The sequence below is a fragment of the Esox lucius genome, chromosome 3 (genome assembly GCF_011004845.1).
Source record: "Esox lucius isolate fEsoLuc1 chromosome 3, fEsoLuc1.pri, whole genome shotgun sequence".
NCBI lineage: Eukaryota > Metazoa > Chordata > Actinopteri > Esociformes > Esocidae > Esox > Esox lucius.
This window is the reverse complement of record NC_047571.1, coordinates 1,690,859-1,704,711: the sequence shown is the minus strand read 5'-3', so window position 1 is coordinate 1,704,711 and position 13,853 is coordinate 1,690,859. Positions and strand designations below refer to the sequence as shown.

The following is a 13,853-nucleotide window of genomic DNA, read 5'->3' as shown; positions in this document are numbered from 1 at the left end:
TGAATACATTTGTTTTTTATTACTTACCCTATCACAACAGATAAATGTAGCAGGCTGTCATTTTAGAGGTGGTTCACATCATATCGTAGACCTGTGGTTCTATGCTATACAAAACATGATTCGCTCTTTGCTCCCAGTTAAGTTGGCCATGATGCCCTGCGCTCCTGCCTCGTCAGCTATACAATTTCCAATCCTGGACTCCAGTGTCAGGGAGTAATGTGGTGGCACATTGCCAAGCCTTCGCTGGCCCTCTACAGACTTACACAGTGTCTCAACCCTCACCTGCAGGGATACGCTCTGCCACACCCCCTTCAGTAACTCCACCATGTCATCCAACAAGGCCTTGGTAAAACCCTCCCTTTGGGTTTCAAGGGGCCAGCTGGGGGCCAGAGTAACATATGGGAAGAGGTGGTTGACCATGTGGAGAAAGTCCCTCCCGGTGATGTAGCCCTGGGTGTGGAAGGCTCCATAGGACAGGGCCATGTTAACCCAGACAGGACGGTAAAGGATGTCCCTGTTGTAGGCTGAGCGGAGAAGGACAAGCGAGGGCTCCAGCTGGCACTTGGACTGGATCGTCAGGAAGATACCCCAGGGTTTGTGAGAGGCTAGTATCAGGTCCAGGCAGTCCCAGAGAAAGAACTCTGGACTAGATCCAGCCACCACTGGGATCCCAGGCTGGGTGGAACCAGATCCCACTGGAATGATCAACATCCGGCTGGCACTGTCTGCAAGAGGTTATGAATGACTCAGGGAAATATGACCTCTGAATTCAATAGTCAACTGGACAAAACATCTGTGTGAAATCTGTAATTGCAATCCTGCATGGGTGGTATTTGTGGTACAACCACAAATACCAAAATTACTCTAGGCCTACCTGACAGCAGAGACAGCAGTGAGACTCTGTCTGTGATTGCGTTCCACTGAATGGAAAGGCTGTCTTTATATTTGGGCTGGAAGTAGTCCACCAGTTCTCCTCCAGGGTAAAACCTCCTCTGTCTGCCTTTTTGCCCTGTGGTCACACAACGGCATACAACTTAGTCCTGCTACACACAAAAATAGCAGGATGAACTTGATTGAAATGAGTCTTTGCCAGTTATTAAAAATATCTCAATACTTTGCAGATAAGAATGGAGGACGAAAACAATAGTGAATAGGATAGTTATAAGAGTTCTACAGAAATTGTTCTTACTGGCAGCTTCTTTAAAGTGGGACAGGACAGGTTCGTAGATGTCATAATACACCCGCTCCGGGTTACTGTTGTCTCTGACAAAGAGCAGGTCGTTCACACTGGGATTCTCCTTACCCTGCCACAGAGTCAGACTAAACCTAAACTCCGGCATACAGAAAAGATAGCATTGCAGGCTGTACTTACTTTCCAGAACAGAGACATTTATATAATAACTATTAGTCTATCCAGATATTTTCACCAATAACCTCAGATGATAATGGAAGATGAGCATCACTGTCAAGCCAAAGATGCGCAAAAAGGAAGGGTTGAATATAAATGGTCACCAACATTTACCTTGGCGATTGGCTGAGGAGCCAGCTGATATGAGGCCAACCGCTCTTGACCATAAGAGCGTGGATAGGGAAGGTGACTTTCTGAGGGACCTTTTCAACAATTGTGTACATGTCCTTCACCATGGCTTGTGTGTAGGTGACATTAGGGAACAGGGGGAGGTACAAAACCGCCCATCCAGGAGAGATGGTCACATGTGGAAACTTCTGCTGAATCAGTGCCAGGAAGCTGGAGAATAGGGACAGGAATTAGGGATTCCAAATGGTTTACCCTGTCATCTTTAAAAAATGCATTAACGCACTGGACCTGGATCACTGGATCTGCCACAACTAGCAAGAATCTTTTTCAGACTTATTTCCACAGAAAAGATACAGAAAGACAAAGTGTAAGATCAAAGACTCAAAAGGTTATGGACTGGTCCCAGATTTACACTCACCTAAAGGATTATTAGGAACACCTGTTCAATTTCTCATGAATGCAATTATCTAATCAACCAATCACATGGCAGTTGCTTCAATGCATTTAGGGGTGTGGTCCTGGTCAAGACAATCTCCTGAACTCCAAACTGAATGTCAGAATGGTAAAGAAAGGTGATTTGAGCAATTTTGAGCGTGGCATGGTTGTTGGTGCCAGACGGGCTGAGTATTTCACAATCTGCTCAGTTAATGGGATTTTCACGCACAACCATTTCTAGGGTTTACAAAGAATGGTGTGAAAAGGGAAAAACATCCAGTATGCGGCAGTCCTGTGGGCGAAAATGCCTTGTTGATGCTAGAGGTCAGAAGAGAATGGGCCGACGGATTCAAGCTGATAGAAGAGCAACTTTGACTGAAATAACCACTCGTTACAACCGAGGTATGCAGCAAAGCATTTGTGAAGCCACAACATGCACAACCTTGAAGCGGATGGGCTACAACAGCAGAAGACCCCCCCGGGTACCACTCATCTCCACTAGCTCGAGCTCACCAAAATTGGACAGTTGAAGACTGGAAGAATGTTGCCTGGTCGGATGAGTCTCGATTTCTGTTGAGACATTCAGATGGTAGAGTCAGAATTTGGCGTAAACAAAATTAGAACATGGATCCATCATGCCTTGTTACCACTGTGCAGGCTGGTGGTGGTGGTGTAATGGTGTGGGGATGTTTTCTTGGCACACTTTAGGCCCCTTATTGCCAATTGGGCATCGTTTAAATGTCACAGCCTACCTGAGCATTGTTTCTGACCATGTCCATCCCTTTATGACCACCATGTACCCATCCTCTGATGGCTACTTCCAGCAGGATAATGCACCATGTCACAAAGCTCGAATCATTTCAAATTGGTTTCTTGAACATGACAATGAGTTCACTGTACTGAAACGGCCCCCACAGTCACCAGATCTCAACCCAATAGAGCATCTTTGGGATGTGGTGGAACTGGAGCCTCGTGCCCTGGATGTGCATCCCACAAATCTCCATCAACTGCAAGATGCTATCCTATCAATATGGGCCAACATTTCTAAAGAATGCTTTCAGCACCTTGTTGAATCAATGCCACGTAGAATTAAGGCAGTTCTGAATGCGAAAGGGGGTCAAACACAGTATTAGTATGGTGTTCCTAATAATCCTTTAGGTGAGTGTATATGTGCAAGTAGTTGGCTATTTTGCCTAAAACACATACAAGTCTGGGATCCAGTTATGGTTATTGTTCTTTACTGGCTCCTCACTTGGGTCCATTGATGACAGGCCAAAATGCTGGGACGTTGGGCCCAGGTAGGATGTCAGCGTTTAGCCACACAGGCCTGTTGATCCCGTTGGTTTGGTTCTTAATGCGCAGGATGTCCAAAGAAGGAGGCAAAGCCTTGAAGCTTTTGAAGTCCAGCTTTACGCCTGAAAGAGTCAGATTGTTTTGTATCGTACAAATACAGTATTTAAAAATGCATTAGACAGTGGAAACTTAGTGTTCAAGAGGATTGTGTCCGTTACTAAAAGTTTGCTGTTTCGAATCCCAAAGCCAACAAAGCAAAAACAAAATCTGCCGTTGCAAAAATGCATCCAACCCTAACTGAGCCTGTAAGTCACTATTTAAACACCTGCTTTATTTATAAAATAAACATGTGATTTGCTCTAACAGAGAAGTGATAATTTTTAATGAATGTTTTAGTTAAAGATCAGAGTAAATGGTTTCACATGGTTTTAACAAATGGAACTAATATTCAAGATTGATTAATTAGTTTAATAATGATACCTTTCTTGGACTGGAGCACAGCATCCAGCCACTGGTCCAGAGTGTTGTCACTGTAAACATCAGGAGGATGAGCCATGATGGGAATGGTGGTCATATTGCCAAATCCCTGCACAGTTACATCTGCCTCTAGGACCATGGCAGAACCTGATGTAGGACAGAACAAGATGTGAAATTAATTAGTTCAAAGTTCTAAAGGTTTATTTGTCATTTGCAATAACAAGTTACGACAATGAAATGCTTGGTTTTCCTACTCCTGAGAGGGCAGTTAAAAGTTAAAAAGTAACAGAAATTATAGTTTAAAAAAATAAGATAACACAATCAGTAATAACACTATACAAAAACACACATCAATAATAATAACTATACAACCGTAGTGCAATGTAAAAGTGACAGGTGTGCATGATATAAAACGGCAGCCACCCTCAACGGTGCCATCTTGGATGGCAAATAAAATCAGACTGAAACAGGGAGGGATTCTCTGAACATGTCCAATAAGAAATTCTAGTTATTTTAAATTTCTAAATAATTTCTATGTAATTGTGCACACTAATATAAAACATGACAAAAGTTGTACAGCAAATCCCCTGTGTACTGTGAAATGCTGATTGTGTGGCTATATGTTAATGGTATCAATTAGGATTTGGATATTATGATAGAAGATAGAAGTGTTACTTTTCAAAGCCTTGTTCATCTCGGACTTGTTGTTGGCACGGTGATACCAGGTTGCATGAAGTGCATCTCGCTCACTGATGTCTCCGGTTTGAATGAGGAAATCCAACATGTCTCCATCAGAAGCGAAAGGTAGTATCATCTCAGAGGTGTCTATCAGTTTACACAGTTGTCATTTTGTCAAATATTTATATATTTTATCACTGGGTTATCTGTTTATTTATTGATTAATCAGCATATAGTCAAGCCAACATACATCACAAAGGCCATGTATAGTTGTATGAATACTAATTTATTAAACTTGTTTATTTGTCTATAGTTATCAAGTAAATAACTCTTTGTTGCTTAATGGATGAAAATTGGATTTACCTGAATTTTTAGTCAAAACAAAAGAAGTGACAGTGATTATCAGAATCAGAACAAGCAGACCAACGGTGACACATAGCATGAGCAACTGTTCTTTAGTAAAGTATTGAAAATATCTTCTTGGGTCTTCATCCTCTTCATCTCTTTCCTTTCTTTCTTGCAAAGTTTGCTTTCTCCATGCATTGTTTACTTCTTCAAACGCACTCTCTGCTTCTATTTCCATGAGATCACAGAGCTGAGACAGTCAGATTCAATGCAGACAGGTAGACAATGACTTTTGGATTTGTGAAATTAGAGACAATGTTGTGTTTTACAATGAGTGAAGTGTGTGTGTACTTTCCTGCAGTGTTCCTGAGTGTTATCTGTGGAGGAGTGATCACACAGAGCAGTTAGTGACGTAGTGCTTTGTTTCCTATCATAAACCACTAATGACTCTATCCTTGGATTCAAGGAGGGCTATTGCTTTTTTACACGTGTCATATGCCTGACAGGCATCGGACCAATGTGACCAAACATTTAAAATTTATGTTTATTTAAATATTCTGTATTCAGTATAGCAATTTGTATTTGTCCTCAATTGTCTTTTCCTAGCCTATACTTTGTGTGTCTGGTCATGTTCTTTTATCAGAACGTTTATGTTACGAATGTTTATCTCTGGTCTGACTACAGAATCTAAGGTCATGCCTTAATCACCCGATGTTGAACCCATGAGTAGATCACTCTGTTTTACAATATGGTGTTAGGAGGCATAGACTGGAATGTGTCCCTAGATGATAAGGGGGTGTAGTCTTCAGGACTTGTCTTATGATTCCTAGGTTAGCCAAACTACCCCCAATCTTTAGTTTTAGGATAAAACTAGAGCAGGGTTTGGGAATTTTCCTGAACTCTGCATACTTCTCTGCTTTTGTAACCACCTTGAATCGCCGGAGAACTGTTACCTTTGATTCTTGTACTGTAATTGTGATGCTCTCTTTATATATTATATTAATTTGTTACATTGACTATTGGGAATTAATCTAAAACGGGTTGAAATCCAGTTCCTTCAACTGGAGGTCCTACCAAGATTTTACTGAATGAAACTTAAGGAAGCTGGACAAGGTGTCTGTTCTCATTTGTATATCCTTTGGGTACCGGGACGCATGTAGGGCCTATTGTGTTCCCGGGAGTTGTAACCGGGACAGTACCCACTGCATTTGTTTGGAATAGGGCATTTAATTAGTACTGGGACACTGTATAGTGTTCCTGGGGAGTTAACCCTCCTGGGTCTGAGGTGATTTTGGCTGGATTTCACTACTTGGACATTTTGGGTCATATAGTGGGAAGAACAAGTATTTGATACACTGCCGATTTTGCAGGTTTTCCTACTTACAAAGCATCCTACTTAGAGGTCTGTACCTACACTTCAACTGTGAGAGACGGAATTCTAAAACAAAAATCCAGAAAATCACATTATGATTTTTAAATAATTAATTTGCATTTTATTGCATGACATAAGTATTTGATCACCTACAAACCAGTAAGAATTATGTCTCTCACAGACCTGTTAGTTTTTCTTTAAGAAGCCCTCCTGTTCTCCACTAATTACCTGTATTAACTGCACCTGTTTGAACTTGTTGCCTGTCCACACACTCAATCAAACAGACTCCAACCTCTCCACAATGGCCAAGACCAGAGAGCTGTGTAAGGACATCAGGGATACAATTGTAGACCTGCACAAGGCTGGGATGGGCTACAGGACAGAAGGCAACAACAGTTGGTGCAATTATTAGAAAATGGAAGAAGTTCAAGATGACGGTCAATCTCCCTCGGTCTGAGGCTGCAAGATCTCACTTCGTGGGGCATCAATGATCATGAGGAAGGTGAAGGATCAGCCCAGAACTACACAGCAGGACCTGGTCAATGACCTGAAGAGAGCTGGGACCACCGTCTCAAAAAAAAACATTAGTAACACACTATGCCGTCATGGATTAAAATCCTGCAGCGCACGCAAGGTCCCCCTGCTCAAGCCAGCGCATGTCCAGGCCCTTCTGAAGTTTGCCAATGACCATCTAGATGATCCAGAGGAGGAATGGGAGAAGGTCATTTGGTCTGATGAGACACAAAAAGAGCTTTTTGGTCTTAACTCCACTCTCCATGTTTGGAGGAAGAAGAAGGATGAGTACAACCCCAAGAACACCATCCCAACCATGAAGCATGGAGGTGGAAACATCATTCTTTGGGGATACTTTTCTGCAAAGGGGACAGGACGACTGCACCGTATTGAGGGGAGGATGGATGGGGTCATGTATCGCAAGATCTTGGCCAACAATATCCTTCCCGCAGTAAAAGCATTGAAGATGGGTCATGGCTGCCTCTTCCAGCATGACAACGACCTGAAACACACAGCCAGGGCAACTAAGGAGTGGCTCCGTAAGAAGCATCTCAAGGTCCTGGAGTGGCCTAGCCAGTCTCCAGACCTGAACCCAATAGAAAATCTTTGGAGGGAGCTGAAAGTCCATATTGCCCAGCAACAGCCCCGAAACCTGAAGGGTCTGGAGAAGGTCTGTATGGAGGAGTGGGCCAAAATCCCTGCTGCAGTGTGTGTAAACCTGATCAAGAACTTAAGGAAACTTATGAGCTTTGTAATTGCAAACAAAGGTATCTGTACCAAATATTAATTTCTGCTTTTCTGATGTATCAAATACTTATGTCATGCAATAAAATGCAAATTAATTACTTAAATATCATACAATGTGATTTTCTGGATTTTTGTTTTAGATTCCGTCACTCACAGTTGAAGAGTACCTATGATAAAAATTACAGAATTCTACATGCTTCGTATGTGGGAAAACCTGCAAAATCTGCAGTGTATCAAATACTTGTTCTCCCCACTGTATACGTGGTCTATATTTTCAGTGGTCCATTTTATATAATTTTGTCATAATAATACACAAGTGAGGTGTATAGATGCATTTTTATAATTTTGCCATAATACAGCTCTGGAAAACATTAAGAGACCACTCCTAATTGTTCTTTTATGAGCATCTCTACATGTATGGCAGCCAGTGTCTGTTAAATAAAATTAAAAAATTGGGATCATAGAAATGTGTTTTATTGCTGTTTAAATGTAGGCGATTATACAGTATGGCTATTTAAAACATGTTTGGTAGATATTCTATATGTCTGGAATTCGGGAATTTTAACAGCCCTTTTGGCTGATTTAAGAAAACAAATGAGTTGATGCAACAAATAATCGACTGACGCATTTGTTTGTTAAATACAGTAATAAACTCTGACTTTCTATTCGCCAACTGTCAAAAGATGTACAAACCCGATTCCAAAAAATTTGGGACACTATACAAATTGTGAGTAATATAATTACAAATCTCATAATTTATAAATCTCATAAACTTATATTTAATTCACAATAGAATATAGATAACATATCGAATGTTGAAAAAATATTGAGTACCGTGACGTCGCCCGGTATGGCGCAGCCGGGGCCCCACCCTGGAGCCAGGCCCGGGGTTGGGGCTCGTATGCGAGCGCCTGGTGGCCGGGCCTTCCCCCATGGGGCCCGGCCGGGCTCAGCCCGAACGGGCGACGTGGGGCCGCCCTCCCGTGGGCTCACCACCCACAGGAGGGACCATAAGGGGCCGGTGCGAAGAGGATCGGGCGGCAGTCGAAGGCAGGGGCCTAGACAACCCGATCTCTGGACACGGAAACTAGCTCTAGGGACGTGGAATGTCACCTCGCTGGCGGGGAAGGAGCCTGAGCTAGTGCGTGAGGTTGAGAGGTTCCGATTAGAGGTAGTCGGGATCACCTCTACGCACGGCTTGGGCTCTGGAACCACACTCCTTGAGAGAGGATGGACTCTTCACCACTCTGGAGTTGCCCATGGTGAGAGGCGGCGGGCTGGTGTGGGTTTGCTTATAGCTCCCCAGCTCTGCCGCCATGTGTTGGAGTTTACCCCGGTGAACGAGAGGGTCGTTTCCCTGCGCCTAGGGGTCGGGGATAGGTCTCTCACTGTTGTTTGTGCCTACGGGCCGAACGGCAGTGCAGAGTACCCGACCTTCTTGGAGTCTCTGGGAGGGGTGCTGGAAAGTGCTCCGACTGGGGACTCTATTGTTCTACTGGGGGACTTCAACGCCCACGTGGGCAACGACAGTGACACCTGGAGGGGCGTGATTGGGAGGAACGGCCCCCCTGATCTGAACCCGAGTGGTGTTCAGTTATTGGACTTCTGTGCTAGTCACAGTTTGTCCATAACGAACACCATGTTCAAGCATAAGGGTGTCCATCAGTGCACGTGGCACCAGGACACCCTAGGCCGCAGGTCGATGATCGACTTTGTTGTCGTCTCATCTGACCTGCGGCCGTATGTCTTGGACACTCGGGTGAAGAGAGGGGCGGAGCTGTCAACTGATCACCACCTGGTGGTGAGTTGGATCCGATGGCGGGGGAGAAAGCTGGACAGACTCGGCAGGCCCAAGCGTACTGTAAGGGTCTGCTGGGAACGTCTGGCCGAGTCTCCTGTCAGAGAGATCTTTAACTCCCACCTCCGGCAGAGCTTCGACTGGATCCCGAGGGAGGTTGGAGATATTGAGTCCGAGTGGACCATGTTCTCCACCGCCATTGTCGAAGCGGCCGCTCGGAGCTGTGGCCGTAAGGTCTCCGGTGCCTGTCGAGGCGGCAATCCCCGAACCCGGTGGTGGACACCGGAAGTAAGGGATGCCGTCAAGCTGAAGAAGGAGTCCTATCAGGCCTGGTTGGCTTGTGGGACTCCTGACGCAGCTGACGGGTACCGACAGGCCAAGCGGGCTGCAGCCCGGGTGGTTGTGGAGGCAAAAACTCGGGCCTGGGAGGAGTTCGGTGAGGCCATGGAGAAGGACTATCGGCTGGCCTCGAAGAGATTCTGGCAAACCATCCGGCGCCTCAGGAGAGGGAAACAGTGCCCTACCAACGCTGTTTACAGTAGAGGTGGGCAGCTGTTGACCTCAACTGAGGATGTCGTCGGGCGGTGGAAGGAATACTTCGAGGATCTCCTCAATCCCGCCGTCACGTCTTCCATTGAGGAAGCAGAGGATGAGGGCTCAGATGTGGACTCGTCCATCACCCGGGCTGAAGTCACCGAGGTGGTTAAAAAACTCCTCGGTGGCAAGGCACCGGGGGTGGATGAGATCCGCCCTGAGTACCTCAAGTCTCTGGATGTTGTGGGGCTGTCTTGGCTGACACGCCTGTGCAACATCGCGTGGCAGTCGGGGACAGTGCCTCTGGGATGGCAGACCGGGGTGGTGGTCCCTCTTTATAAGAAGGGGGACCGGAGGGTGTGTTCCAACTATAGGGGGATCACACTTCTCAGCCTCCCCGGGAAAGTCTATGCCAGGGTTCTGGAGAGGAGAATACGGCCGATAGTAGAACCTCGGATTCAGGAGGAACAGTGTGGTTTTCGTCCAGGCCGCGGAACACTGGACCAGCTCTATACCCTCTACAGGGTGATGGAGGGTTCATGGGAGTTTGCCCAACCAGTCCACATGTGTTTTGTGGATTTGGAGAAGGCATTCGACTGTGTCCCTCGTGGCATCCTGTGGAGGGTGCTTCGGGAATATGGGGTCCTGGGTCCTTTGCTAAGGGCTGTCAGGTCCCTGTACGACCGAAGCAGGAGCTTGGTCCGCATTGCCGGCAGTAAGTCAGACTTGTTCCCTGTGCATGTTGGACTCCGGCAGGGCTGCCCTTTGTCACCGGTTCTGTTCGTAATTTTTATGGACAGAATTTCTAGGCGCAGCCAGGGGCCGGAGGGTGTCAGGTTTGGGGACCACACGATTTCGTCTCTGCTCTTTGCGGATGATGTTGTCGTGTTGGCCCCTTCAAGCCAGGACCTCCAGCATGCACTTGGACGGTTTGCAGCCGAGTGTGAAGCGGTGGGGATGAAAATCAGTACCTCCAAATCCGAGGCCATGGTCATCAGTCGGAAAAGAGTGGCTTGCCCACTTCAGGTTGGTGGAGAGTGCCTGCCTCAAGTGGAGGAGTTTAAGTATCTAGGGGTCCTGTTCACGAGTGAGGGAAGGATGGAACGGGAGATTGACAGACGGATCGGTGCAGCTTCTGCAGTAATGCGGTCGATGTATCGGTCTGTCGTGGTGAAGAAAGAGCTGAGCCGTAAGGCGAAGCTCTCGATTTACCGGTCAATCTACGTTCCTACTCTCACCTATGGTCATGAGCTTTGGGTCATGACCGAAAGGACAAGATCCCGGATACAGGCGGCCGAAATGAGCTTTCTCCGCAGGGTGGCTGGGCGATCCCTTAGAGATAGGGTGAGAAGCTCGGTCACCCGGGAGGAGCTCAGAGTAGAGCCGCTGCTCCTCCACATCGAGAGGGGTCAGCTGAGGTGGCTTGGGCATCTGTTTCGGATGCCTCCGGAACGCCTTCCTGGGAAGGTGTTCCGGTCCCGTCCCACCGGGAAGAGACCCCGGGGAAGACCTAGGACACGCTGGAGGGACTATGTCTCCCGGCTGGCCTGGGAACGCCTCGGTGTCCCCCCGGAAGAGCTGGAGGAAGTGTCTGGGGAGAGGGAAGTCTGGGCATCCCTGCTTAGACTGCTGCCCCCGCGACCCGGCCCCGGATTAAGCGGAAGATGATGCGATGCGATGCGATGCGATCGAATGTTGAAAGTGAGACATTTTGTAATGTCATGCCAAATATTGGCTCATTTTGGATTTCATGAGAGCTACACATTCCCAAAAAGTTGGGACAGGTAGCAATAAGAGGCCGGAAAAGTTAAATGTACAGATAAGGAACAGCTGGAGGACCAATTAGCAACTTATTATGTCAACTGGCAACATGATTGGGTATAAAAAGAGCCTCTCAGAGTGGCAGTGTCTCTCGGAAGTCAAGATGGGCAGAGCATCACCAATTCCCCCAATACTGCGGCGAAAAATAGTGGAGCAATATCAGAAAGGAGTTTCTCAGAGAAAAATTGTAAAGAGGTTGAAGTTACAGTGCATCATCTACAATGCATAATATCATCCAAAGATTCAGAGAATCTGGAACAATCTCTGTGCGTAAGGGTCAAGGCCGGAAAACCATGCCCGTGATCATCGGGCCCTCAGACGGCACCACATCACATACAGGAATGATACTGTAATGGAAATCACAACATGGGCTCAAGAATACTTCCAGAAAACATTGTCGGTGAACACAATCCACCGTGCCATTTGCCGTTGCCGGCTAAAACTATATAGGTCAAAAAAGAAGCCGTATCCAAACAGGACCCAGAAGCGCAGGCGTTTTCTCTGGCCAAAGGATCATTTAAAATTGACTGTGGAAAAGTGTTCTGTGGTCAGACAAATCAAAATTTGAAGTTCATTTTGGAAAACTGGGATGCCATGTCATCCGGACTAAAGAGGACAAGGACAACCCAAGTTGTTATCAGCGCTCAGTTCAGAAGCCTGCATCTCTGATGGTATGGGGTTGCATGAGTGCGTGTGGCATGGGAAGCCAACACATCTGGAAAGGCACCATCAATGCTGACAGTTATATCCAAGTTCTAGAACAACATATGCTCCCATCCAGACGTTGTCTCTTTCAGGGAAGACCTTGCATTTTCCAACATGACAATGCCAGACCACACACTGCATCAATTACAATGTCATGGCATAGAAGAAGGATCCGGGTACTGGAATGGCCAGCCTGCAGTCCAGATCTTTCACCCATAGAAAAAATTTGGCGCATCATAAAGAGGAAGGTGCGACAAAGAAGACCTAAGACATTTGGGCAACTAGAAGCCTGTATTAGACAATAATGGGACAACATTCCTATTCATAAACTTGAGCAACTTGTCTCCTCAGTCCCCAGGCCTTGTCCCAACTTTGAGATGTGTTGATGCCTTGAAATTTAAAATCAACTTATTTTTCCCTTAAATTGATACATCTTCTCAGTTTAAACATTTGATATGTCATCTATGTTCAATACTGAATAAAATATTGAAATTTGAAACTTCCACATCATTGCATTCTGTTTTTATTCACAATTGTACAGTGTCCCAACTTTTCTGGAACATGCCGTACTTCAAAACCATGATCGTAACAAATAGTTCTGCTTTGTATTTTATTATTTCTCAAGATAATTTAAATGTTTAAACAAATGGTCTTTATTTCTGTGTAGGCTATTTGTGTATTTCTTTATAAAACATTTTGTAATTATATCAGTGATGAAGTTGCAACTAAACATTTTGCTTTTAAATGTGCTATATCCTGTTATGTTAGGAGAGCATTGTGAACACTGTGTGTACTGTCTTTTTGGAACCGATTTTCGAGAACAAATAGCATATTCAGTGTTCTAGCTCCCCGATGTGTTTGGAATGGTTCAATCACAGTTTGGCGCAATCTACCGCATGTTGACCTGAAAACGCTGTAATTAAACAAGCGACATCTGTATCCTCCTACCAGAGTGCAATGTCAGTTTCCAGTGGTACTCTACCTAGGATGAGCAACTGTCCCATTGTGATATCTTCTGTCACTTCAAAACAGAAAGTGTGGTTAACTTGACAGGTTAATCCCCCTGTAGGAGAAAAAGTAAATTTCACTGATGACACACCATTGAGTATTTGACACTCGGATAGTATAACTGTACACTCTCTACTATAGCCATGTAGAGAGTGTACAGTTATTTGTTTTGTATCGTTAAAGTTTGCAATTGTAATGTATGTGCAAATTACATACAGTGGGGCAAAAAAGTATTTAGTCAGCCAGCAATTGTGCAAGTTCTCCCACTTAAAAAGATGAGAGAGGGCTGTAATTTACATCATAGGTACACTTCAACAAAAAAATCCCAAAATAAAAAAAAATCCAGAAAATCACATTGTAGAATTTATGAGTTTATTGGTAAATTATGGTGGAAAATAAGTATTTGGTCAATAACAAAAGTTCATCTCAATACTTTGTTATATACCCTTTGTTGGCAGAGGTCAAACGTTTTCTGTAAGTCTTCACAAGGTTTTCACACACTGTTGCTGGTATTTTGGCTCATTCCTCCAGCATATCTCCTCTAGAGCAGTGATGTTTTGGGGCTGTCGCTAGGCAACACGGACTTTCAA

The 13,853-nt window shown here is 45.2% G+C and overlaps 1 protein-coding gene across 2 annotated transcripts; it reads right to left on the bottom strand.

Moving 5' to 3' along the window:
- Nucleotides 1–95: 95 nt before the first annotated feature.
- On the bottom strand, nucleotides 96–13,306 carry fam151a (family with sequence similarity 151 member A). 2 transcript variants are annotated; one of them, XM_034291326.1, is made up of 9 exons: nucleotides 13,238–13,306; nucleotides 4,784–5,142; nucleotides 4,418–4,567; nucleotides 3,746–3,889; nucleotides 3,225–3,387; nucleotides 1,523–1,747; nucleotides 1,190–1,326; nucleotides 875–1,009; nucleotides 96–725 (listed from the first exon to the last, which is right to left on the bottom strand). In XM_034291326.1, exons 2-9 carry the CDS (start codon nucleotides 5,001–5,003, stop codon nucleotides 100–102), a joined length of 1,800 nt encoding a protein of 599 aa, XP_034147217.1. In that variant the 5' UTR covers nucleotides 5,004–5,142; nucleotides 13,238–13,306; the 3' UTR covers nucleotides 96–99. The 2 variants fall into 2 exon arrangements, with proteins under 2 accessions (XP_034147217.1, XP_010866024.1); XM_010867722.4 differs by lacking the exon at nucleotides 13,238–13,306 and having other exon boundaries at nucleotides 4,784–5,355.
- Between the last annotated feature and the right edge of the window lie 547 nt (nucleotides 13,307–13,853).

Excerpts from the sequence above, each read along its gene's own strand:
- fam151a (XM_034291326.1), bottom strand. The coding sequence starts at position 5,003 with ATGGAAATAGAAGCAGAGAGTGCGTTTGAAGAAGTAAACAATGCATGG. Across the intron at positions 3,388-3,745 it reads TGTGCTCCAGTCCAAGAAAG|GCGTAAAGCTGGACTTCAAA; the intron begins GTATCATTATTA and ends TGACTCTTTCAG. Across the intron at positions 1,327-1,522 it reads CTCCTCAGCCAATCGCCAAG|GTTTAGTCTGACTCTGTGGC; the intron begins GTAAATGTTGGT and ends GCCGGAGTTTAG.